The following is a 25,537-nucleotide window of genomic DNA, read 5'->3' as shown; positions in this document are numbered from 1 at the left end:
GCTGTCTAAGGCTACTTCATTATGGGGCAAACAAGACCCTGGCTAAAAATGGAAAAGGAAGACCTGGAGAATCAGATGACCATAGGGAACTTTGAAAGGCGCCAACATATTCTTGAGTATCTAAATGTATGCATGCATGTGCAGGGCTCTGAATCTGCCCAGGAAAGAAATGGGACAGGAGGAAGTCCCAGTCACTCAACTCTGGCAGACTTTGGAAGTAAGAAGTGAAACCTAAGGCTGATTTATAAACTGCTGGAAGTTTGAGGTATACTTTTGCACAAAGATCCCCTTGGCAAAGGTGGAAAATTTCATGGTTCAAGGCATTTAAGGAAGTCTTCTGACCCATCATTGGCTGACCACTAATTTATACTGACTCTGGGTGATCCAAGGAAGCCACGCCTAAAAATAAGAACATGAAGTATAAACAAAAAAGCAACAACAAAAATGTCCCTGAGGGGACAGAGTTGTTGGATTTTGTAAAGTAAGAATGTAAAGCAGATGTTAAAGAACTAAAGAAAACTACCTTCAAAAAAAAAAAAAAGATCCAGTTAAAAAATAGGTAAAGATCTAATTAGAGACCTTATCAAAAAAGATATAAAGATGACAAATAATAATTTGAAAAGATGCTCAACATCATGTCCTCAGGGGATTGCAAATTAAAACAACAATGAAATACCACTGCACATCTATTAAAATGGTTCAAATCCGAAACACTGATAACACCAAGTGCTCCTGAGGATGTGGAACAACAGGAACGCTCTCTCATTCATTGCTGGTGGGAATGCAAAACAGTATGGTCACTTTGGAAGACTGTTTGGCAGTTTCTTACAAAGGTACGTACAGTCCTACCATATGCTTAGCAATTGTGCTCCTAGGTATGTACCCAAATGAGTTAAAAAGTTATGTCTACACAAAAACCTACACATAAATGTTTACAACAGCTTTACTCATAATTGCCAAAACTTGGAAGCAACCAAGGCATTCTTCAGTAGGTGAATGGATAAAACATTGCAGTATATCCAGAACATGAAATACTTTTCAACAAAAAAAAAGAAATAAACTATCAGCAAAACTAAGGGTTTTTTAATTGAAAAGATCAACAAAACTGACAAACGTCTGGCAAGATTTACGACGAAAAAAGGAGACAGGACTCCAACAAATGAAATTAGAAACAAAAGAGGACACATTACAACTGATACCACAGAAATACAAAGATCCTAAGAGACTACCATGGTCTCATTTATACTACGAAAGATTTTAATTTTGATGAAGTCCATTTGACTATTTTTTTTCTTTTGTCATGTGTTTTTGGTGTCAAAGCTAAGAAAAAACATTGCCTAATTCAAGGTCATGAAGATTTAGTCCTGTTTTTTAAGAGTTTTATAGTTTCAGCTCTGACATTTATTTAGGTCTTTGATCCATTTTGAGTGCCTTTTTGTGTATGGTCCAACTTTTAGAGAAATTAGCAAGACTGATCAGATTTTACTTCTGTCCTCATATCAAACTAAGGAATATCCTGGGTACATACATGAAGAGAAGGGAAGATTAGAAAGTTGGGGTAATAAAACTCTTGATGGCCAACATGAAGGTTCTGTGTCTGGAACTGAGATGTATGTGTGTGTGTATACACACATACATATGTATATTACATGTGTTCATTGTGAGTTTCTATTATCAAAGGGAAAGTTAGTCTTATCAACACTGCATTATAATTGACTTAAGCATAATAATCTATAACTGACTGAGCATAATCTTTTCAGTCTCTGGAGAGAGAGGTAAAAGCCTCTATAATTCAACTCAAACAAAATAATATAGCTAGTAGAGTCAATGTTGATTTTTCTTTGAATTTTTAATTACAACATAAAAACTTATGATAAGTTTTATCAACGTACTAAAAACATGAGGTTCCTAGGCACTGAAAAAATTAATTTGAAACTATCTACGTTTCCATGAAAAACACACTAAACATCAAAATCAGGCCCTTAACTGCTCTTTGCTAAAAATATTTGCTTCCTCTACTATTTTACTAGTAAACAGATATGCCACTATTTTGCTTTGGGCTAGATTATGTAAACAAGGCTGACCCAATTGATACTAAATAAAAGATATTTAGAGTGGTTTAAAATTGCTGTCTCTCTACAGCAGTAAGAGAGTCCTTTTCCTAGGCCTTGTTGAATTCTCAAATATAGTTTGAGTTGTTAAAAGACATGTTCTATGAAAGTACAAGATGTATATATTTGATAAACAACACATACAGTTAAGAAAGATCAAATAATAACAGTCCTGTAATAAAGTACGGTTTCCTAAAAAGGATAAAAACCTTAATTTTCACTTCTGCTTTATGATGTGATGGAGAGAATACGGTGTTTCCCCAAAAATGAGACCTAACCGGAAGATAAGCCCTAGCGTGATTTTTTCGGATAACATCTCCTGAACATAAGCCCTAATGCGTCTTTTGGAGCAAAAATTAATATAAGACCTGGTCTTATTTTCGGGGAAACACGGTATAATTTCTTTGGTTTTAGTCTTTTAAAAAAATAAACCTAAGTATCAATAGGAAAGGTACTATGAATTCTATTTGAAGTAAGGGACCAGAAAAAAACACAAACCTTTATTTCAAAATGATTTGGTTGATGTATAATTACCTCTGTACTAATATCATGATATTGAGTTGAAGCTGCCCCGCACTTGAGCCTGAATTTTGCCACCAGTTGTTCAAAGTCTTTAACTTCACTGAAGCGAAAAGCTGTTTTTCCTTTGATGCTAATGATGACAGATTTGCTGGAATCATTTGTCTTCTCTATAGCGAAGACCTGGGGGATAAAACATAGTATAAATGAATCACATTTTCCCTTGTTGCTGACACCTTCAGGCAAAATGTGTTTAGCTTACTCTTTTGTGGATAAAAGTTTAGGTCCCTGGTATGACTAAGAAACAAACTTTGCGTACCACTGATACAAGTAACCTCAGTGTGAGTTATTTCACTTCTTAAGGAAAAGGTGTAACTAACATGTTGCCTTTAAAAATGACAATACAAATGTAAAAACTCAGTGCTGCATTGCCAATATCTTATTTCTGACTTCCATAAAAGCTATCAATTCTATTCTTTTTGACTGTGCATATCAAAAGTGATAGTCTAAGTTTTGATATTCATGCCACAAGTGTCTGAGTGATCATGTTCCACTTTGTGTCATCCTAATAAACCCTTATGTTGTTTCTAAATTTTTTATTTGTTCTATTTTCACTTTCAACAAGAGCTATTAAGGATCTTATCCTAGTATTCTTATATTGAAGACTGGAACTCTTATCCTGAAGAATAATGCTGAACTTCAAAAAATGATTATTTAAAAATTACTAAAAGGATGTTATATACTGAGTTTTTAATAACTTACAGAATTAAAGGGCATTTTACTCTGTGAATGATAACATTTTCAAACCAAAAAACTGATAAGTAACCAAATTTACATTACCTCTCGAAATGGAATGATTACACTACATAGATTGCCATCCTGGCTAGTAAAGCAGATATAGTTTTCAGAAATGCACATTTTGCCACGAGCATTGAAGTGGCTGAATGGTACCCATAAGAAACATTCATGCACTTCTTTCAAAATTTCTTCTTTGGGCAGTCTGAAAAAAGCATTAAACTGCTCACTGTGGGCTCGATCTTCCAGACCTCTGCAGGAAAGAAAAAAAGGTGGGGGTATAGCTTAAATAATGACATTTATTTATTTATTTATTTATTTATTTATTTATTTATTTATTTATTTATTTAATTTTATTTTATTAGTTTCAGGTGCACAAGACAAAGCAAAACTTAGACGTTTATCATTTATATCCCTCACACTGTGTGAACCCCCCTGCCCCTATCCACTATCCCTCTGACCTCGCACAGAACCAATACATTTCCACTGTCTCTATTCCTAATGCTGTACTCCGCTTCCTGTAACAATATACATACAAATATATAAATATACATACATATATATATATTTATATAAAATTACAGTTGGCATTCAGTATTGTTCAGCTTCAGGTGTACTGTGCAGAGATCAGGCATCTACATCATCCCTGAGGTGGTCTCCCAAATGGGACAAATGTCCATCGGATACACTACAACATCTTTACATTATTGATTACGTTCCCCAAATTAATTTTCAAAACCCCGTGGCCATCTTGTGGTTACCGACTATTTTCTAAACTTCTAACCTTCCCCTTATCCCCACCCCCTAAGAAACTGTGGTTCATTGATACAATGGAGTATTACGCAGCCATAAAGAAGAAAGAAATCTTACCATTTGCAACAACATGGATGGACCTAGAGAACATTATGTTAAGTGAAATAAGTCAGACAGAGAAAGACAAATACCATATGATCTCACTTATATGCGGAATCTAAAGAAAAGAATAAGTAAATGAACTAATCAGAAAGAGTTTTGGAGACATAGAGGAAAACCTGAGGGTAAATAATGACTTTCAAAGTGAACATATGCCTATGTTGATTCATCTAAATGCACTGTAAAGCAGAAAGATTAAACACTATGTGCGATGTTCTTCAACAAATTATAAAATGGAAGAAACACACTGATTCCTAAAAAAATTCATTTTGTTTATTCTCTTTTCCAATTTTATATTATTAGTGGATTACAATGCACAAAAAGTTAGAGAAGACAGAGGTCTTCAAACCATCTGTTAAGGGGTGATTTGCTATAAGATTATATTATTATTATATAGTCATGTGAAAGTGGATATGGCTAAAACCAATCTTGGCAGACAATAATTGTTATATCTGGTTATCAGAAAATCAAGAGAGTTAATCATTTCAAACAAAATGAAATAATGAAAATTTATGGCATCAAAATTTAAACAGGAAAAATAGTGCATAAAAGATAATATTAAAACTAAGTGAAGCAAAAATGGAAATGGATGTTTAAAAAATCTAAAGTACAGGCAAGATAAAACAACACTTCTTGACCAGAACAGGACATAGGATAGGTCTCAATAAAAACAGATGAGTGGTTTGGTGCTATATAAATATATAAAGAATAAGTGCTTAAAAAAGTACAATTTTTTTATTGTACTTCATAAAAATGGAGTATGAGATACACCTCTGGAAATCTCCAGTGGAATTTACAACAAAGTGAACAACGATAATTCCACAAAGGACTCTGTGCGCAGCAGACAGGTAAGGCTAAGACACACACAGCTGAAATCACCTAAAGGTGGGCACACTGGACAAGCAGAAGAGGAGGAAAGGGGGAAGTACAGTCACGTGGGCTGGGCTGGCGCAGGAGCAGACCTGAGTTCAGTGCTCTGAGCTCCCTGCATCCCGGAGCTACTGCAGTCATGGGAGAGGGAAGAACTCGGACTGCTAGGGCTCCGTTTATGGCCCACAGTCCTGCCTGAGGGATCAGCATGTTAACACGGCTGAACACAGTGCACACGGCAGAGACCTCTGAGCAAAGACTGAGGGAAGAAGGGTGAAAACAGCAGTTTAAGCCCTCACTGCCTAGCAGAGGGCGGAAGGCTTAGGCTCAGAGCCTAGCCACCCCCTCCCCACCCTCCAAGAGCTCGCCCCACCCCCACCCTCCCAATGCTAGAAGCTGAACAGTAGCAGTGTCAGATCAAAAGAACAGAATATTTGCAGTTCTGAGAACTGAGGCCCTCAGCCATGGAATTGCAGCCTAACTGGTTCCGGCAAAGGGGAGGGAGCCTTGGGTGCAGGACTGGCTGTGCTGGTGGTCACTGCTATTGCTCTGGGCCACCTCTCACAGCCCACCCTGCCCCAGCCCCCACCTATCTGGGCGGATCCCTGCAGGAGTAAACAGAGTCACTGAAACACACTGGCCCTGAAGCTGATGCAGGAAGAGCTTTGAAACTTCAGAAGCTCTCCACATCATCCCATGGAGGTGATGTCCTGTGACCCAGGCGACCTTTTCACAGAGGAGAAGCCTGCCTTCCAGGGAATCCCCCCGTGGCGAGAGAAGCCGGAACAGTGCAGAGAAAATATAACACTACAGCATGGGAGAGAACAAAAGGCTGCAGTCAGAGAGAAAATAAAACATTTTACTAACAGCTACAGGAAACTGAAACAAACAAACAAAAAAACCTCTTTCTATCAGCCTGTTGCAGAAGCCAATCCTGTAGATGCCTAGGAAGAGAAATAATAATTCATTAATTGCCATGAATAACCAAGGTAACAAGACAGCACAAAAGAAAATGAAGACTCCAGAAAATGAACTTAAAGACATGGAAATATGTGATTCAAATGACAGAGAATTCAAGATTGCAGTTCTGAAAAAACTCAACGAGATGCAAGAAAACACAGGCAGTTTAATGAACTCAGAAACACAATCAAAGAACAAAATGAACATTTACCAAAGACACTGAAATTAAAAAAAAAAAAAAAAACCAAACAAACAGAATTACGGAAGATTAAGCACTCAATAAAAGCAAAGAAGAATGAAATGGCCAGCTTAGGTAACTAAGTTGCCCAGAGGGAGGAAAGAATCAGTGATACTGAAGATAGAAATCTGGAAATGACACATATGGAAGAAGAGAGAGACTTGAGAGTTACAAGAAATGGAAGAACTCTAAAAGAACTTTCTGACTCCTTCAGAAAGAACAATATAAGAATAATGGGCATACCAGAAGGAGAGAAAGAGTGAAGGGAACAGAGAGTATATTCAAACAAATAGTCAACCAGAACTTCCCAAACTTGTGGAAAGAACTGGATCCTCGAATCCAAGAAGCAAACAGAACACCTAATTACCGCAACACCAACAGGCCTTCTCCAAGGCACACTGTATTGAAGGTGTCAAAAACTAATGATAAAGAAAGAACCCTTAAGGCAGCCAGGGAAAAGAAGATGGTAACCTACAAAGGGAAGCCCATTCGATTATCATCAGATTCTGCAGCAGAAACTCTACAAGCCAGGCGGAAATGGAATAAAATATTCAAACTGTTGAAAGAGAGAAATTATGAGCCAAGAATAATATATCCAGCAAAGATATCCTTTAGATGTGAAGGAGGAATAAAGACCTTTCCAAACATACAGAAACTGAGGGAATTTTCTAACACACGACCTGCATACAAGAAAAACTGAAGGAAGCTATTTGACCTGAAACAAAAAACAAAAGAATACAAAACCATGAGTAGTATTATGAACAGACAGAAGCAGGAAATGGCAACCCCTACACCGAATAGGACACTATACACTTAAACATAACATACAGGGTAAAAAAGGAAAAGAAAAAAACAACAACACTTACAAAAAGAGGAAAAAGACAACTTGCTACTGCAGCACAGAAAGTAACTCACAGCATAAACAGGGATAATTGGTGCCAACAAAAACGTAAAAGAGGAGAGAGTAAAGGTTGAACTGGCACAAGAGAATGGAGAAAGCAAGCATACTGAAGTAAATGGAATACTCTAAATATCAAACTTTCTTTTGCATAAACTTAATGGTAATCACTCAAAAAAAATCCAGAATTGAAATATATAACATAAAAAAGAGAAGAGATGGAAAAATCATAGAATACCACCACACTGACATAACAGACAGCAAAAAAAGGTGAAGAAACAATGGAGACACCATCCTACCAGAGATAGATTGATAGGAAATTCCCACGTATCAATAATCACCCTAAATGTAAATGGACTGAACTCGCCAATAAAAAGGCACAGAGTAGCACATTAGATCAAAACACTAAACAAACGTATGCTGCCTCCAAGAGACACATCTCAGCTGCAAGGGAAAATAAAAGACTCAAAGTGAAAGGGGGGAACTGACACTCCAAGCAAATGGTTTCCAGAGAAAAGCAGATGTAGTCATACTGATATCAGATGAAACAGACTTCAGGATAAAAAAGGCAACAAGAGACAAAGATGGACATTTGATAATGATAAAGGGGACTATACAACAAGAAGATATAATAGTCATCGATAGTTATGCCCCCAATCAGGGAGCATTGAAACATACCAAGCAACTACTAACAGAACTAAAGGGAGAAATTGACCAAAACACAATTATAGTAGGAACCTAAGTACATCATTGACAGCTATGGATAGATCATCCAAACAGAAAATAAATAATGAAATATCAGCCCTAAATGACACATTAGATGAAATGGACATAACTGACATTTATAGAGCATTACATCCTACAACATCAGACTATACATTCTTTTCTAGTGTAAATGGAATATTCTCAAGGACAGACCATATATTGGGACATAAAATCAACCTCAGCAAATTTAAGAAGACTGAAATCATACCAAGCATATTCTCTGATCACAAGACTGTGAAATTGGATAGCAACTCCAGAAAGAAAGCAGGAAAAAACACAAATACATGGAGATTAAACAACACACTTTGAAAGAACGACAAGGTCAAAGAAGAAATGAGAGGAGACACCAAAAGATACATAGAAACAAATGACAATGAAAATACACCCTACCAAAATTTTGGGGATGCAATGAAAGCAGTTTTAAGAGGGAAATTTATACCATTACAGGCCTATCTCAAGAAATAAGAAAAATCCCAAATAACCTCACATTACACTTTAAAGAACTAGAAATAGAGGAACAAATGAAACCCAAAGTCAGCAGAAGGAAGGAAATAATAAAAATCAGAGCAGGACTAAATGAAATGGAGAACAAAAAGACAATAGAAAACAGTAACGCAACAAAGAGCTGGTTCTTGGAAAAGATTAACTGACTAACCTTTGCGTAGAGTCACTATGATAAAAAGAGAAAAGACACAAATAAATAAAATCAGAAATGAAAGAGGGGAAGTTATCACATATGCCACAGAAATACAAAGGATCATCCAAGAATACTATAAAGGACTATATGCTACCAAATTCAAAAACCTAGAAGAAATGGACAAGTTCTTAGAAACATATAGCCTTCCTAGGCTGAATCACGAAGAACTGGAAAATCTAAATAGACTGATCCCCAGTAAGGAAATTGAATCAGTCATCTGAAACCTTCTGAAAAGCAAAAGTCTTGGAACAACAGATGGCTTCACTAGTGAATTCTGCCAAACATTCAAAGAGGATCTAATACCAATCCTACTCAATCTCTTCCAAAAAACTGAAGAAGAGACCATACTCCCTAACTCATTTTATGAGGCCAATATTAACCCGATACCAAAACCTGGTAATGATAACAGAAAAAAAGAAAATTACAGACCGGTATCTCCAATGAATACAGATGTAAAAATCCTAAACAAAATTCTAGCAAATCGAATGCAAGAATGCATTAAAAAGATTGTACATCACAACAAAGTGGGGTTCATCCCAGGGGTACAAAGATGGTTCAACATCTGTAAATCCATCAATGAGATATACCACATAAACAATATAAAGGACACACATTATATGATTATATCAATAGATGCAGAAAAAGCATTTGATAAGACACAATATCCATTTATGATTAAAACACTTAATAAATGGGTATAGAAGGAAAATACCTTAACATTATACAGGCCATATAGGACAAACCCTCAGCTACCACTATAGTTAACGGTGAAAACTGAAGCCCAATGTTCTATGTTCAGTAACACAACTGGGCTGTCTCCTATCATCTCTGCTTTTCAACACAGTACTGGAAGTGCTCGCCAGATCAATCAGACAAGAGAAAGGAATAAAAGCATCTAAATTAGGAATGGAGAAGTTAAATTGTCACTTTTTGCCGATGACATGATGCTATATATATATATATATATATATATATATATATATATATATATCCCTAAAGACTCCACCAAAAAGCTTTTAGAAAAAATAAACGAATATAGTAAAGTTGCCAGCTACAAAATCAACCTACAAAAGTCCCTTGATTCCTATATACTAACAATGAAATCTCAGAAAAAGAAATAAAAATAAAAAAAAAATTCCGTTTGCAATTGGAACAAAAAGAATAAAATACCTAGGAATAAACTTCACCAAGGATGTGAAGACTTATACACTGAAAACTATAAGACATTTTTAAAAATAAATTTAAAAGACACAAAGAAATGGAAAGACATTCCGTGCTCATGGATTAGAAGAATCAACATAGTTAAAATGGCCATATCACCCAAAGCAAAATACAGATTTAATGCAATCCCAATCAAAATCCCAATGGAATTTTTTAAAGAAAGAGAATCAAAAAAATCATCAGACTTGTATGGAACCATAAAAGACCTCGAATAGCCAAAGCAATCTTAAAAACAAGGAACAATGCTGGAAGTATCACACTCCCTGACTTCAGCTTGTACTACAGGACAATAATAATCAAAACAGCATGGTAGTGGTAGAAAAACAAACACAGAGACCAATGGAATAGAACTGAGAACCCAGAAATAAACCCACATAAATATGGACAGAAAATTTTTGACAAAGAAGCCAAAAATGTACAATGGAGAAAAGACAGCCTCTTCAATAAATGGTGCTGGGTAATTGGTAAGCCATGTGCGAAAGTTGAAACTAGACTGCTATCCGTCACCATGTGCCAAAATTAACTCAAAAAGGATCAAAGACCTAAACGTGAGATCTGAAACAATAAAACTCATATAAGAAAACATGAGTGCTAAACTTATGAACCCTGAGTTCAAAGCACATTTTATGATTTTGACCCCAAAGGCTAGGGAAGGAAAAGCTAAAATAAATGAATGGGACTATATCAAACTAAAAAGCTACTGGACAGCAAAAGAAACCATTGACAAAAGAAAGAGGCCACCAACTGAATGGGAGAAGATTTTTGCAAACAATGCCTCCGATAAGGGGCTAATATCCTAAATATATAAGGAACTCATATAACTCAACAACAAAAAAACCCCCAAACAATCCAATAAAAAAATGGGCAGAGGACCTGGACAGACATTTCTTCAAAGAGGAATACAAATCGCCAATAGACATGAAAAAAATGTTCAACATCACTAATCATCAGAGAAATGCAAATAAAAGCACAATGTGGTATCACCGCACACCAGTTACAATGGCTATCATCAACAGTACAAATAGTAACAAGTGTTGGAGAGGCTTTGGAGAAAAAGGAACCCTCATACATTGTTGGTGGGAATGCAGATTGGTGCAGCTGCAATGGAAGGCAGTGTGGAGGTTCCTCAAAAAATTAAGAACACACTTAACATCTGACCCAGAAATGCCTCTCCTGGGTATCTACCCAAAAATCTGAAAACATTTATCCGTAAAGGTGTATGTGCTCCAATGTTCATTGCAGCTTTATTTACGGTGCTGAAGACATGGAAGCAACCAAAGTGTCCTTCGATAGATGAATGGATAAAGAAGTTGTGGTATATATATACACAAAGGAATACTATTCAGCCATAAGAAAAGATGAAATAGTATCATTTGCAACAACATGGATGGATCTTGAGATTATTATGCTGAGTGAAATAAGTCAGATAGAAAAAGTACAGAACCATATGATTTCACTGATATGTGGTATATAAAACTGAAAACAACAAAAGAACAAGACAAACAAATGATGAAAAGACAAACTCATAGACACAGAATAATTTAGTGGTTCCCAGGGAGGAGGGGGGAGTGGAGTGGTAGATGAGGGTAAAGGGGATCAAATATATGGTGATGGAAGGAGAACTGACTCTGGGTGGTGAACACACAGTGTGATATATAGATGATGTATTACAGAATTATACACCTGAAATCTATGTAACTTTACTAACAATTTTTACCCCATCAACTCTAATTAAAAAAAAAAATAGTACAGTTTTTCTAGAGGCAGTAAACACTTGAGCTAAGCAGCAATGCCATCTGGGGTAGTTAGTAAATTATGCAAGTTCTAACTCAAAGCCAACAAAGTTAAAACTAAATTTATCCTCCCAGCATATACTATTTGAATATGAGGCACTTCATCATATCTTTCAAAATAATTCTGATAAATATGAAGAGACAACCATATTAATTTTTACCCCACTTAAAGAGTAATTTGGTGGGTTATTTCCCTATTACTTAAAAGAGTAGGTGTATTTATATCAATGAAAAGATGTCCATGATATATTATTTTAAGTGGGGGGAAAAAAGCAAATTGTAGGATATATGATGTTTAACCCAATTCGTGGTTTTTTTTGCAAATATTTTTAAATTCATGCATTAAAAAGCTTGGAAGGATATACACTGATTTTAATTATTGTTATTATGTTTCTGTGTTGTTATACATATTTGGAAAAACAGTAAGCCAAAGCAATAAAGACATTTCATTTCATAAAAATGTCATCTGGGGACTAAGTCTAAATAAGCTGTTGTTCCTTTCAACTTACTAGAGAAAAAGGATTTAGATATATTTGATTTTCAATAGGCTCTCTTAAAAATGCAGAGACAAAAATGCATGTCCTATATCTCATTTAAATATCACTGTCCTAATGAATAACTCATTGATAGATGGCCTTTTAGAGGACATTTTAAGGGAAATAAAACTGCTAAATAGTTTATTTATGGTGGCCAATCAAGAAACAAACTACGAAAACAAATGCCCAACTACAACATAAGTAGGATTCTTAATTTTATAGAGTTCTATTCATAAGTCATGCACACTGGGACCTAATTTTGGTAATAGGTGTGAAAAATTCACCTCAATGATCTATTTTCCAGAAAAGCAGGCAGGCTCACAAAGGAATTCTTATGCATATAGTTTAGGAATGGTTTAGGAATAGGCAAGAGGAACGATTATACCCAGTTAGAACTATATAGTAATCATACAGCCAAGCGGATCACTTATCCTGGTTTATCTATAGGACCATGGCTTAGGTTCCTCTTACACTTTCCCATTTAGTCTATACCCTCATTCTCCTTGTCAGAAGCGGCTTTTACTAGCTATTTCTGGATCCTCTCTTCTCTCTGCCCCCCTTTGGCATGCTCATTTCAGTCAAATGTTCTTAGTGTTGAGCAGGACGAAAGAGTCAGTTTCAGCAAACCAAGGAGAGTGGCAAACACCTATTGGACAAATACTTCTGATGCAGGCACTAATAATGATTAACATTTATCTACTGCTTTATATTTTACAAAATGCTTTCATACATTATATTGCTCATTGCAGGTAGAAATGACAGATGAGAAAACAGAGGTGCTGAGAGATTAGTACTTGTACAAGGGTTGTTCTACTCTCATTCTAAAGCCCATGGCTCCGCTGACTACACTAACTTGCCTCTTCATAAAAAACAAAACATAAAAAACAAAACAAAGCAAAACAACAACAAAAAAGAGCTCTTTCTAAATTATATTTGAAAATAATACATTTAACAATTTCAGACCCAAAACTATCTATACTACTCATAGAAATTTAGAGTTAGACTAAGAACACACACAAATCTCTACATTTCAAAAAGCACTCCAGGGCAAATCCTACTGGGATCTCAAGAAATAATTTTCAAACCTAACTTCTATTGTTTCTTAGGATTCAATTTCAGGGTGAGGATACTATCTGTGAAATGCATATGAATAAACTAAAACACACACACGCACACACATTGATAACTAACTCCAAAGAAAAACTATCATGTAATATAGAACAGTTAACTTTTACCGCTAATTAATGCTACTGTTCTTTGGTCAAGCAATTCTTTAAAAAGTAAGTATTAATTAAGCTTTGAATACCTTTTGGTGATTTGTAGAGGATCATCAAGGATTGGGTCATCATCAAATGTTTCCTTATCAAAAAGTCTCTTTATAGCATAGTTTGCCAGCTGTTCCATCAGAAGGTATGTTTCATTAATATGCAAAAACATTGAAAAGTAGTGACTCTCCCCTTGGGAACACACATGAATACTCTCTGTCAGTATGACATTTGAAGTCTTTTCAAGTTTTGAGACTGCATCCCAGGAGATAATGAGTTTTACTGCAATAAGAGTTATAAGCAGATACCATTAAATTTCTCAATATTTATTAATGCTTATCAATCAGGTCTTTTGAAACAATATTTAACTATTTGAAAAATGCTATGAACAACTAACATACTTGCATGCAAGATCAGTTATAATTTTGAGTCATAACCATGAACACACAATAATTGGTAACTCTAGAAATAGATACATACCATATTTAGCCATGTATAATGCACACTGTTTTGCCCAAATTTGTGAGGGAAAAATAAGGGTACGAATTATACATGGGTAGTACTAATTCTGTATCTATATAAATGCTTTTAATTCTTTTATTTACGCTAATGAGTTAAAAGTGTAACTCTAGAAATCAATAACGATAGCTATATGCAAAATAATACCCTGGAATACGATGATCGGTTTTGTTGAACTTACGACAAACTTGCAATGATGAAGAGTTCTTGGCCTTCTATGATACGTAAATTTGTTACCGGTATATAACATTTCTTTTACCATAATATGTTAAAAAATAAATGCTATAATTCCTTTATAATACAAAAAACAAGTACCTAAATGTAAACAAATGAACATTTGAATTAAAAAATTAAAACGAAAGATTTTTTTCCCTGAAAGTTTGGGCTAAAAATGAGGGTGTGCATTATACACAGGAGCACATTTTGCATGGCAAAATACAGTAATTCTAAAGATTTCTAAAAATATGACTTGATATTTAAATCTGTTACTTTACATAATTACTGATATACAAGCTACATGTGTACTATCAACAGTACTGTTTTATTCTTCTTTGTAGCTGTGGGACATTAGGTACTATGGCTATTATATTTATATTGTATATTTAAAACAAGGATTAAAACATGGACTGAGGAAGGCGGGTAGTTTAGAACAAGGGAAAAAAGGAGTTATATGTCACCATCACCATTTAATATTCATTCACTTCCCACAATATGCAAGGCATTCTATACATATTTCTAATGATTCCTACATTAAGCAACCAGCCTAAAAAGGATACTTTCTTTAGATGAAGTGAAATGTCAATGTACAATTTAATTACCCTTAATATCAATCATATTGTTTATATATAACCTAACACCACCAAGGAGTTGAGAGTTCCTCAGCAAGTTCAAAGTCATGGTAAGCAATAGAAACCACTTACTTTCTGATCCCAACAAAAAAGAATAGAAGCTCAGAAAGTTGGTGCTGAGATACAGCCAACCCTGACAAGGAACCCGTCCTTTCCAATAACTGCATGAGTAATAGGTCACTAACTTCTCCTGCTCTGGTAAACCAAAACATTTTTCAAATTTCAAAAGGGCTTCTCGAAATTTCTCAGGATCATCTTCTTTTGCAAAAGACTGTTTTCCCTCTTCAGCAATTAATCCCTAAGGGAGACAAAATATTTTCTGAAAATTAATAATTACCTACTAACAAAAATATATTTTATATGTAAACAGTTCATTGAACACAACTGTGTATATCTATGCAGGTACATGTATCATATGTATATATGTGTATTACATACTTAGGGTAGAGATAACCAGATGTTCTTTAATTTTGTCATTAGGCTTTTTCCAATGCCTCATAAACAGCTACGAAAAATACAGGTGCTAAATACTGTATTGATTGGGTGAAGGGTTCAAACTCCAAACTCAAGAGACAGTGAAATGAAAATATCCCTACGACAACTCACAAGGGCACCAAAGACTAACCACTGACTACAATTTTCTTTAGCACTGATTATGACATTCATATGTGTGCTTCTGATAATCCTGAAAGGTGCCAATAAAACAATGACCTTCCATGCAGCCCGTGATCCTCAAATAAGTGGGAGAAAGATTTTTGTATTCCATCTATAAATTATATCCATGCCACTTACTCTTATCTTTCCTTGTACAAAATTAGTAATATCTTCATTTGAATCAAACACAGATAAGGTCTTCATGATATTTTGTTCCAACCAATCCCAGTGTTTCGTTATTTCTTCTCTGTTGGCTCCTGATTAATAATGAAAGAGAATAAAAGACTCAAGAAAAACTCCGCAATGAAAGTGTTCTCGATATTTTCACACTTAGTTTAATAAAATTATAAAAAAATGCATTTGCTCATTTTCAAAAATTATGATCATAAAAATGTATTAGTTATTCTCTACTTCGTCCCTACTATTTCGCTTAGCATAATAACCTCAAGATCTATTCATGTTGTCACAAATGGCACTATTTCATCTTTTCTTATGGCAGAACAGTATTCCATTGTGTATGTATACCACATCTTTATCCAGTCATCTATGGAAGAACACTGGTGGGCATGAACACTATTTTTCATTATAAATAAAAAGAATAAAATAGTCAATGAAAGAGGAGAAAAGTAAATACAACTTGAGAAAAGATAAAATTCTGAAAACAAGATGCCAGTAACTACTGCCTAAAATAATGAGTATCTTTTAAGAGAATATATAGAGTAGCAGAACACAAATATACATAATTTAATCCTTGGACTTCAAATAATAGTATTGTTCCTATAATCTGTGTGACTGTAAACAGCATGCACATGGCAAGCCTATGCTCACTGTGGATTTCAACTGTGGCAACTCTATTTCAGAAGATATGTAGCCTTTGCCCAGAGTCACCCTTAAATTAAAAGACCTAGTCATTACTGGTGCAGCCACTATGGAAGGCAGTGTGGAGGTACCTCAAAAAATTAAAAATAGAATTACCATATGACTCAGCAATCCCTCTCCTGGGTATAGACCCCAAAAATCTGAAAACATTTATCCGTAAAAATATATATGCTCTGATGGTCATCGCAGTGTTATTTATGGTGGCCAAGACATGGAAACCACCAGTGTCCTTCCACAGATGATTGGATAAAGAAGTTGTGGTATATATACACAATGGAATACTGCTCTGCCATAAGAAAAGATGAAATCGTGCCATTTGTGACAACATGGATAGATCTTGAGATTATTATGCTAAGTGAAATAAGTCACACAGAAAAAGTCGAGAACCATATAATTTCACTGATATGTGGGATATAAAACTGAAAGCAACAAAGAAACAAGATAAAGAAAGAAAGAAAAACTCATAGACACAGACAACAGTTTAGTGGTTACCAGAGAGTAAGGGGGGGGAGGGGTATGGTAGATGAGGGTAAAGGGGGTCAAATATATGGTGATAGAAGGAGAACTGATTTTTGGTGGTGAACACACTAAGTGATATGTACATGATATATTACAGAATTATACACTTGAAACCTATGTAATTTTACTAACCATTGTCACCCCAATAAATTTAATAAAAAAAAAAATCAAAAAAAAAAAATCAAAGGGCAAAAAAAAAAAAAAAAAAAAAAAAGAAATTTTATGAGTGGTTAGAAATTCTGTAGCCAAGGTTAAATCCATGTTACCTGCTGAATCAGGGTTAGGTGGCTTATTGAAGGTCAGATTAAATAAATTAGCTCTGGGTTGCTTTCGTTTGAAGAACATTTCTATATCTATCAATCTCTCCATAGAACCCACAAACCTTTAAGATTTCCCCAGCATTGTGGATTAGACAAATCTCAAGCAAAAGAAGTATCTTGACTTCTTAGTGTTTTAGGATATCCGGAGAGTGACACATTAAAAATTTATTAGAACGGCAAACTTGCCTATTTCCTACAATTCAGTTAGAAGTGTGTTCACGTTATTCAAGTCGCCATACCAAGTATAATAATTTTCTTTAATGAGCTACATATAAAAACCATGGGAGGGGACTCGGGGACGAGGCTTTGTGCTGGCGGGTAATGGGACACCCACGGCAGCAGTGCGGTACCAGGGAAGGGCTGCTGCTTGTGTGGCCCTGGCCACCTCCCCAGGCCCAGCCCTCAGTGACAAGGGAGCTCTGAAAGCCAAAGCTGGAGCCAGGCAAGGCCAGCCCTGACAGGGGAACCCGTGGGAGGGCTTCCTCCGACCCCCAGCCAGGCCGCCGGCCCCCTCCCTGAGGAGAGCAAACCAGGTGGTTACCCCACCAGAGTCATTTGGGTTGGTTGCCAACTCTGCACATATTGCAAACATCTGGGTCACAAGACTGCAGTATCTAATTTCTTATAGGAAACATACACTTGATATATTAGAAAGTAGCTAAGACAACAAGAGGATTTCTTGGGTTTCACAAATGTTTAGTGAAATTGATGCAGATAACCTGGGACATGTAACTCTGTGTAATATGGCACAGTATATCGAAAACCTCAATCCTGGTTTAAACACTAGCAAAACTGAGCTTAATTTCAAAGAACTGCACAAATTCAAGGACAAAGCTGGTACTGAAGTCACAAAGGAAGAATTTGTTGAGGTTTTCCCATGGGCTTTGTACTAGACCTGAAATCTATTTCCTTTTAGTTCAGTTTTCAAGCAACAGAAAACCACCCCAAACCCAAAGGATGAGGTGCCAAAGATGTGGTGGATCACTATGTCTATGTGCAAGTTCATGGAATCCCTGCTGACTGTGCAGAAGAAATGACAAAAACTGTGAACCAGCATGGAGATGCTCCCATTTTTGACGAAAGCTTTGAATTTCAAATCAAACTACTGGAACTGGCTGTGGTTCACTTTATAGTACTAGATGATGATGACACTGAGGGTGAATTTATTGCTTAGTGCACTATTCCTTTTGAATGTTTACAGACAGGCTACTGCCATGTCCCCCTGCAGTAACTGACTGGAGAGGTCCTAGCACATGCCTCTGTGTTTGTCCATGTGGCTATTACTAACTGAAGAGGAGGAGGGAAACCTCATAAAAGGGGCCTTTCTGAAAAGAAATCAGGGAATATGCAACTTCGAGAACACTGTGGATTAAAACTGTAGATGAGGTGTTCAAGAATACCCAGCCCCCTTTATGGGATGCCACTGCAGCATGCAGTGGTGTCACTCAAGCTCTGTGGTCTCTCCTCTGTGGCCAGTCTCGTGCAGTACATGCTGGTGGTGTCCTCCCCACCCCTGCTTTCTGGGGCCTGGTAACACACCCTGGGTGGTCCTGAATCTCAGTGAGCAGTATCCCACGATGGAGTTGCAGGGAATCATGCGTGAGGTTCTAAAGAAGACTGTAACAACTTATGACACGATGATCCAGTCCCTCAAGGCCTTGACTGAAAATGCAGATGCTGTGTATGAAGAGACTGCACAGTGTCAGAAGGCAGCCATGGAATCCCATCAACACTTGCACAGCATAGGTAACCAGGAAGGTTGGAAGGAACGAAAACTCCAAAAGCAGTGGAGAGCTTTACCTGGAATATTACCATCTTAAAGGGACAAGCAGCTCTTTTGAAATATGCCAAGAACCAGACTTTGGGGAACCTAAAACAAATCCATTATGCTGCTGTTTCATGTGGACTGAATAAACCAGGCATAGAAAATGCCAGAGCCTGGAAGTCACACCTGAAAAAACAAACAATGAACCTGGAGAATGAGGGAACTTCCTAGAAATCATTATGGAGTTTTAACTCTGGGATCAACTGTAGTCAAACAGAACATTTCCTTTGCACTAGTGAAAATAATATTTGGGATTTTAAAGCACAAACAGAATAGCTAATTACGGTATATTAAAACTGTGAATGTATGTAGCAATCTGGTGTGTGAAGGCAAATAAACTCTTTAACAAGAAATTATATTCCTGGTCTAAGTATGTTATATTTATATACAAACACATCATAACCCAGTTCCATTGTAAACAACATACTGTTCACTCTAGTTCCACCACGGGAAAAAACACTTTCCTAACTGAAAACAATTTCTTAAGATGGAAATGGATTGTAATGCCAAATTCGTATTTATTGGAGAAAAAGCTAGTCTATGCATTTTATATATGTGTGATTGCTAGAGTCTCTGGGTTACCGATGATTCTCGTGGCATGCCTGTCGAGCCATAATTACTAAGGAGAATGTAAGTGGACAGATTTCCTGAATCTCCAGGAACCTTGCTAGGCTATGGAGTATAAGGAAAATGTGCAATTGGACTGAAGCTACTGGCTGAAGACATGTGCTGGGTATATATACGCTGTAAAAGAAACCAATATGGAAGCAACACATTGTAAATAGTTTTTCATTGTATGAAACAGTGTTCACAATAAAAATGTTTTATGATATTTCTAAAAAAAAGCCATGGGAAATTTTTAAGGCGTTTGTTCTGGTCCTTTATGTATAAGAAGCTTCATTAGTAGGTAACTACTATATTTCTGCATCAGGTCAATTTGGAGGAATAAGTTATATAATCATTATTTAAATAAAAAGTAGAAGAGATATTTTTTTCTAAATAATTTCTACCAACCAGATTTAAAGTTGAGGTTATTGGCGTCTCATAATGTCAGCTGGTGTAACGTCTTCTTCATTTTGTTTAAATAACATTCAATTTAAGAGAGCCAGAAGAAAACATTCACCAACAACACTGAGGGAATTTAGAGGGAGATGCAGAAAACAAGCCACACATCTTTAAAAATTAATTGTATGCTGTAGCTATATATGTTCACAGATATAAACTATCCAAAAGTCACATGAATTTTTTAAAAAAAGTGTGTCTACTTGAGAAGAGAAGGGGAGAAAAGAGAGAGAAAAAGAAAAAGGCAGTTGTTCAATATTAAAAAGGCCAAAAATCTGGGATTCTAAGTTAGACCAACATTATAATGGCATCATAAAAAAAGTAAGCTGTCATTGCGTGTTTTTTGTTGTTTTTTTTTGGGGGGGTTGCTTTATTAGGAAGAATTATCCTAATTCCTTTTCTACTCACAATATAAATATGTGGAAGGATCTGAACCTCCCAGCAGGAATGAATATGTAGCTTTACCTGAAAGACATCCTTTCATATTTCAAGTATTTCAAGAATATGATGTCTTTTGTGAGAAAATATGTGTGTAACTAAAGAAGATTCAATTTTTCAGGCTTACACTTTCTTAGGGGAGGACATTTATGTTTTGGGCATGATTCTCCTCATCTGAGTGATTACAGATGAAACAAAGTATTATTTCATGTGAAAGTTGTCATCTTCCCTGCAGTTAAGTGAAGCAGGAGAATTAAGCTGAAGAAAGGGGTCATACAGCAGCAGCAAAGACCAACATTTGCTCAGAAGCAGCCCTGCTGCAACACATGCTTCATTCAGGTGCCTCACACTAATTGATTTTTTAAAAAATCATAATAATCTGTAGCCTTTCTTAAGTAAACAATTAGAAGTCTTCCTATTCTCTCAAAGTAGAGTTGCACATTTAACTCATTTCTAAATCAAAACAACTGGGGATTATAAACACATCGATTCAATTTATTAGTACCCTTATTTGTTTGAATTATAGGTTTTAAAAATCATACTCACCACATGCAATTGACAGGTAAACTTGAGAATCTGGTGTCTGGTGTAGAATGCGAAATGGAGCTACTTTAGCAGTTGAGTCTAAGACTGAATCAAGAGTCCCAACAAGAAGCCCTGTTGTAATAAAGAGACTGTTGAAATAAGGATTTTACAAAACATAGTATCAATAGCACTTCATATGACAAAAAACAAAACAAAAAACAAAAAACAATGGATTTACTTTTTAAAATTCTAACTCAGTTTCCTTACAGAGGCTTTTCTTAAATAAAAAAATATATATATATATATATATATATATTCTGGATGAAGATATTACACTGTTTAGATGTGAGCAGTGCTTCAGAAAATGATCTTTCAATAAAATAAGTCAGGTTCAATTGTCCAAATCTCATGATATATTTATAGCACTTATATACCTCCTTTACAAGGTTCTGTATATAGCAGATAAGAATGTAGATTCTGGTACCAGAGACTACCTGAGTTTGAATCCTGGCGTTATAAAAATAAAATGAGTTATTGTTACATATAAAACATTTAGAACAATGCTTAGCACGTAGTAAAACCCTCAATGTTAGCTAATACTATTATATGAGAAAATCTTAGATATTTAAACAAGATAAAACTATGATTAAAATAATTAGGTAAAGGGGTGGCTGGTTGGCTCAGTTCGTTAGAGCACAGTGCCCATAACACCAAGGTCATCAGTTGGATTCCCATATGGGCCAGTGAGCTGCACCCTCCACAACTAGATTGAAAACAACGACTTGACTTGGAGCTGATGGGTCCTGGAAAAACACACTGTTCCCCAATAAAGATTTAAAAACAAATTGGTAAAGCGGTTTTCTTTTTAACAACTCTTAATTCAATTGGGAATTCAAGGCTTCTGATCAATTAGTTCCAATTTAATGATCTGATAATATTGGCTGCTCCTCCCTAAAACAAAGTTGGCTGTTTTCTTGAAAAACAAACTAATTTTTCCCTTAGGGTCTTTGCTAAGCAATTCTCTTTTTACCTGCAAATGCTAACGCATGTCTTCTACTAGCACAGTCCAGCTAATTTAAATTCGACATTTCCCCCATGAAGACTTCACTGGCAACCTCAAGCAATAATGCCTTCCTTTTCTCTGATTACTTACAGCACTTAAAGTCTATACAACACAACCTATCATTTTGATTATTAGGCCAGTTATAACAACTACTTGCTAAATGTTTCAGGTGTATTAATCTTGTCTTCTTACCTAGATTATCAATTCTCTGAGGACAATAACCACATCTTCTACCTCTGGGTTTGTATCCCTAACTTTTAACATATTGCTGAGCACAACAGGAGCAAAATTTGTTGGCTTTAACTCTATCAATGGGATGGCTGAAATATATAAATCTACCTCCCTTTTCTGGAAGCTTTGATTGGTTGAGTGTTGGTTTTGCTTCATGAGGCATTTCTCTTTAATTTAGCATACAGATTTTTGAGAACAAAATTAAGTCAATTATAAAGCAGGTTTTTGGCTATTTTCCTATCTTTACCCACTTAAAAGGAGTTAAGATTTCAAGCAGGCTTTGAATGAGAATATAGGTAGGTTGGCAGATGTGAGGAAGTTATCATAAGCATAGCGGGAGGTAAATTAGAAGAGTAGGAGATAGAAGAAAGAGATAAAGAGAAATTTGGCTCAGCTAAAAGAAAAGAGTGGAAGAGTAGATATAGGAATTGGTAAAAAGCAAAAATAGGGGTCACAAAAGCAGCATGCATAATATCAATCAGCAACCTGACAGAGGGTTTTGATAGTGGGGGTAAAGTATTAAGAAAAAAGATTTGGCAATGGCAACATGTGAAGATGATAGAGAAAAGAAGTTATCTGATAGAAAAAAGTTACTGTATGAATTTTTGTTTAAAAGAACAGAACCAAAAGAGGTTAACTTTCTTCAGGTTGAAAACAGAAATCAAGTGTATGACTGTGTATGAGGTCTGCCAATTAAGTTCGTGAACTTGTTGCAATGATGTCGCTTACCTTTTTTTTTTTTTTTTTTAATTAAATTTATTGGGGTGACAATTGTTAGTAAAATTACATAGATTTCAGGTGTACAATTCTGTATTACATCATCTATAAATCCTATTGTGTGTTCACCACCCAGAGTCAGTTCTCCTTCCATCACCATATATTCGATCCCCCTTACCCTCATCTCCCACCCCCCACCCACCGCCCCCGTTACCCTCTGGCAACCACTAAACTATTGTCTGTGTCTATAAGTTTCTGTTTCTCATTTGTTTCTCTTGTTCTTTTGTTGTTTTTGGTTTATATACCACATATCAGTGAAATCACATGGTTCTCTGCTTTTTCTGTCTGACTTGTTTCGCTCAGCATTACTCTCTCAAGATCCATCCATGTTGTCACAAATGTTCCTATATCATCTTTTCTTACTGCCGAATAGTATTCCATTGTGTATATATACCACAACTTCTTTATCCATTCATCTATCGAAGGACATTTTGGTTGTTTCCATGTCTTGGCCACCGTAAACAAAGCTGCAATGAACATTGGAGCACACGTGTCTTTATCTCTAAATGTTTTCAGATTTTTTGGGTAGATACCCAGAAGAGGGATTGCTGGGTCATATGGCAATTCTATTCGTAATTCTTTGAGAAACCTCCACACTGCCTTCCATAACGGCTGCACCAGTCTGCATTCCCAACAACAGTGTATGAGGGTTCCTTTTTCTCCACAGCCTCTCCAACATTTGTTATTGTTTGTCTTGTTGATGATAGCCATTCTGACTGGGGTGAGGTGATATCTCATTGTGGTTTTGATTTGCATTTCTCTGATGATTAGTGATGTTGAGCATTTTTTCATATGTCTATTTGCCATTTGTATGTCCTCTTTGGAGAAATGTCTCTTCAAGTCCTCTGCCCATTTTTCAATTGGGTTGTTTGTTTTTTTGTTGTTGAGTTGCATGAGTTCCTTGTATATGCTGGATACTAGCCCCTTATCGGAGGCACTGTTTGCAAAAATCTTCTCCCATTCAGTTGGTGGCCTCTTTATTTTATCAATGGTTTCTTTTGCTGTGCAGAAGCTTTTAAGTTTCATATAGTCCCATTTGTTTATTTTAGCTTTTACTTCCATTGCCTTTGGAGTCAAGTTCATAAAATGCTCTTTGAACCCAAGGTCCATAAGATTAGTACCTATGTTTTCTTCTATGCAGTTTATTGTGTCAGGTCTTATGCTTAAGTCTTTGATCCATTTTGAATTAACTTTGGTACATGGTGACAGATAGCAGTCCAGTTTCATTCTTTTGGACGTGGCTATCCAATTCTCCCAGCACCATTTATTGAAGAGGCTGTCTTTGCTCCATTGTATGTTTCTAGCTTCTTTGTCAAAAATTATCTGTCCATATTTATGTGGTTTTATTTCTGGGTTCTCAATTCTATTCCATTGGTCTATGTGTCTGTTTTTCTGCCAATACCATGCTGTTTTGATTATTGTAGCCCTGTAGTACAAGCCAAAGTCAGGAAGTGTGATACCTCCATTATTGTTCTTTTTCCTTAAGATTGCTTTGGCTATTCGGGGTCTTTTGTGGTTCCAAACAAATCTGATGATTTTTTGTTCTATTTCTTTAAAATATGCCATTGGGATTTTGATGGGGATTGCATTGAATCTGTATATTGCTTTGGGTAATATGGCCATTTTAACTATGTTGATTCTTCCAATCCATGAGCACGGAATGTCTTTCCATTTCTTTGTGTCTTCTTCAATTTCTTTCAAAAATGTCTTATAGTTTTCAGCATATAGGTCTTTCACATCCTTGGTTAAGTTTATTCCTAGGTATTTTATTCTTTTTGCTGCAATTGCAAAAGGAATTGTTTTTTGTATTTCTTTTTCTGAGATTTCATTGTTAGTATATAGGAAGGCAATGGACTTTTGTGCGTTGATTTTGTAGCCGGCAACATTACTGTATTCGTTGATTGTTTCTAATAGCTTTTTGGTGGAGTCTTTAGGGTTTTCTATATATAGCATCATGTCATCTGCAAAGAGTGATAATTTAACTTCTTCATTCCCAATTTGGATGCCTTTTATTTCTTTCTCTTGCCTGATTGCTCTGGCAAGGACTTCCAACACTATGTTGAAAAGCAGAGGTGATAGGGGACATCCCTGTCGTGTTCCTGAACGTAGAGCAAAGGGCTTCAGTTTTTCTCCATTAATTATGAGATTAGCAGAGGGTTTGTCATATATGGCCTTTATTATGTTAAGGTATTTTCCTTCTATACCCATTTTATTAAGTGTTTTAATCATAAATGGATGTTGTATCTTGTCAAATGCTTTTTCTGCATCAATTGATATAATCATATGATTTTTGTCCT

At 35.8% G+C, this 25,537-nt stretch overlaps 1 protein-coding gene and 1 pseudogene across 2 annotated transcripts in view; one reads left to right on the top strand and one right to left on the bottom strand.

Annotated features, from left to right (window-relative positions):
* The window catches only part of TBC1D8B (TBC1 domain family member 8B), a 69,727-nt gene that overhangs the window by 22,404 nt on the left and 21,786 nt on the right, over window positions 1-25,537 (bottom strand). For both annotated transcript variants that reach the window (XM_019717708.3, XM_019717709.3), the window contains exons 2-7: window positions 21,191-21,301; window positions 15,740-15,858; window positions 15,020-15,245; window positions 13,622-13,862; window positions 3,471-3,678; window positions 2,646-2,813 (exon numbers count right to left, since the gene is read on the bottom strand). In XM_019717708.3, coding sequence (XP_019573267.3) covers window positions 2,646-2,813; window positions 3,471-3,678; window positions 13,622-13,862; window positions 15,020-15,245; window positions 15,740-15,858; window positions 21,191-21,301 — 1,073 coding nt within the window. The remainder of the gene's footprint in view (window positions 1-2,645; window positions 2,814-3,470; window positions 3,679-13,621; window positions 13,863-15,019; window positions 15,246-15,739; window positions 15,859-21,190; window positions 21,302-25,537) is intronic.
* LOC141569708 (inactive phospholipase C-like protein 2 pseudogene) lies at window positions 17,641-19,302 on the top strand (annotated as a pseudogene).

The sequence above is a fragment of the Rhinolophus sinicus genome, chromosome 18 (genome assembly GCF_057876585.1).
Source record: "Rhinolophus sinicus isolate RSI-liver-muscle chromosome 18, RSI-T2T, whole genome shotgun sequence".
Lineage (NCBI taxonomy): Eukaryota > Metazoa > Chordata > Mammalia > Chiroptera > Rhinolophidae > Rhinolophus > Rhinolophus sinicus.
The sequence above is the reverse complement of the archived record's forward strand: the minus strand, read 5'-3'. Positions and strand labels throughout refer to the sequence as shown.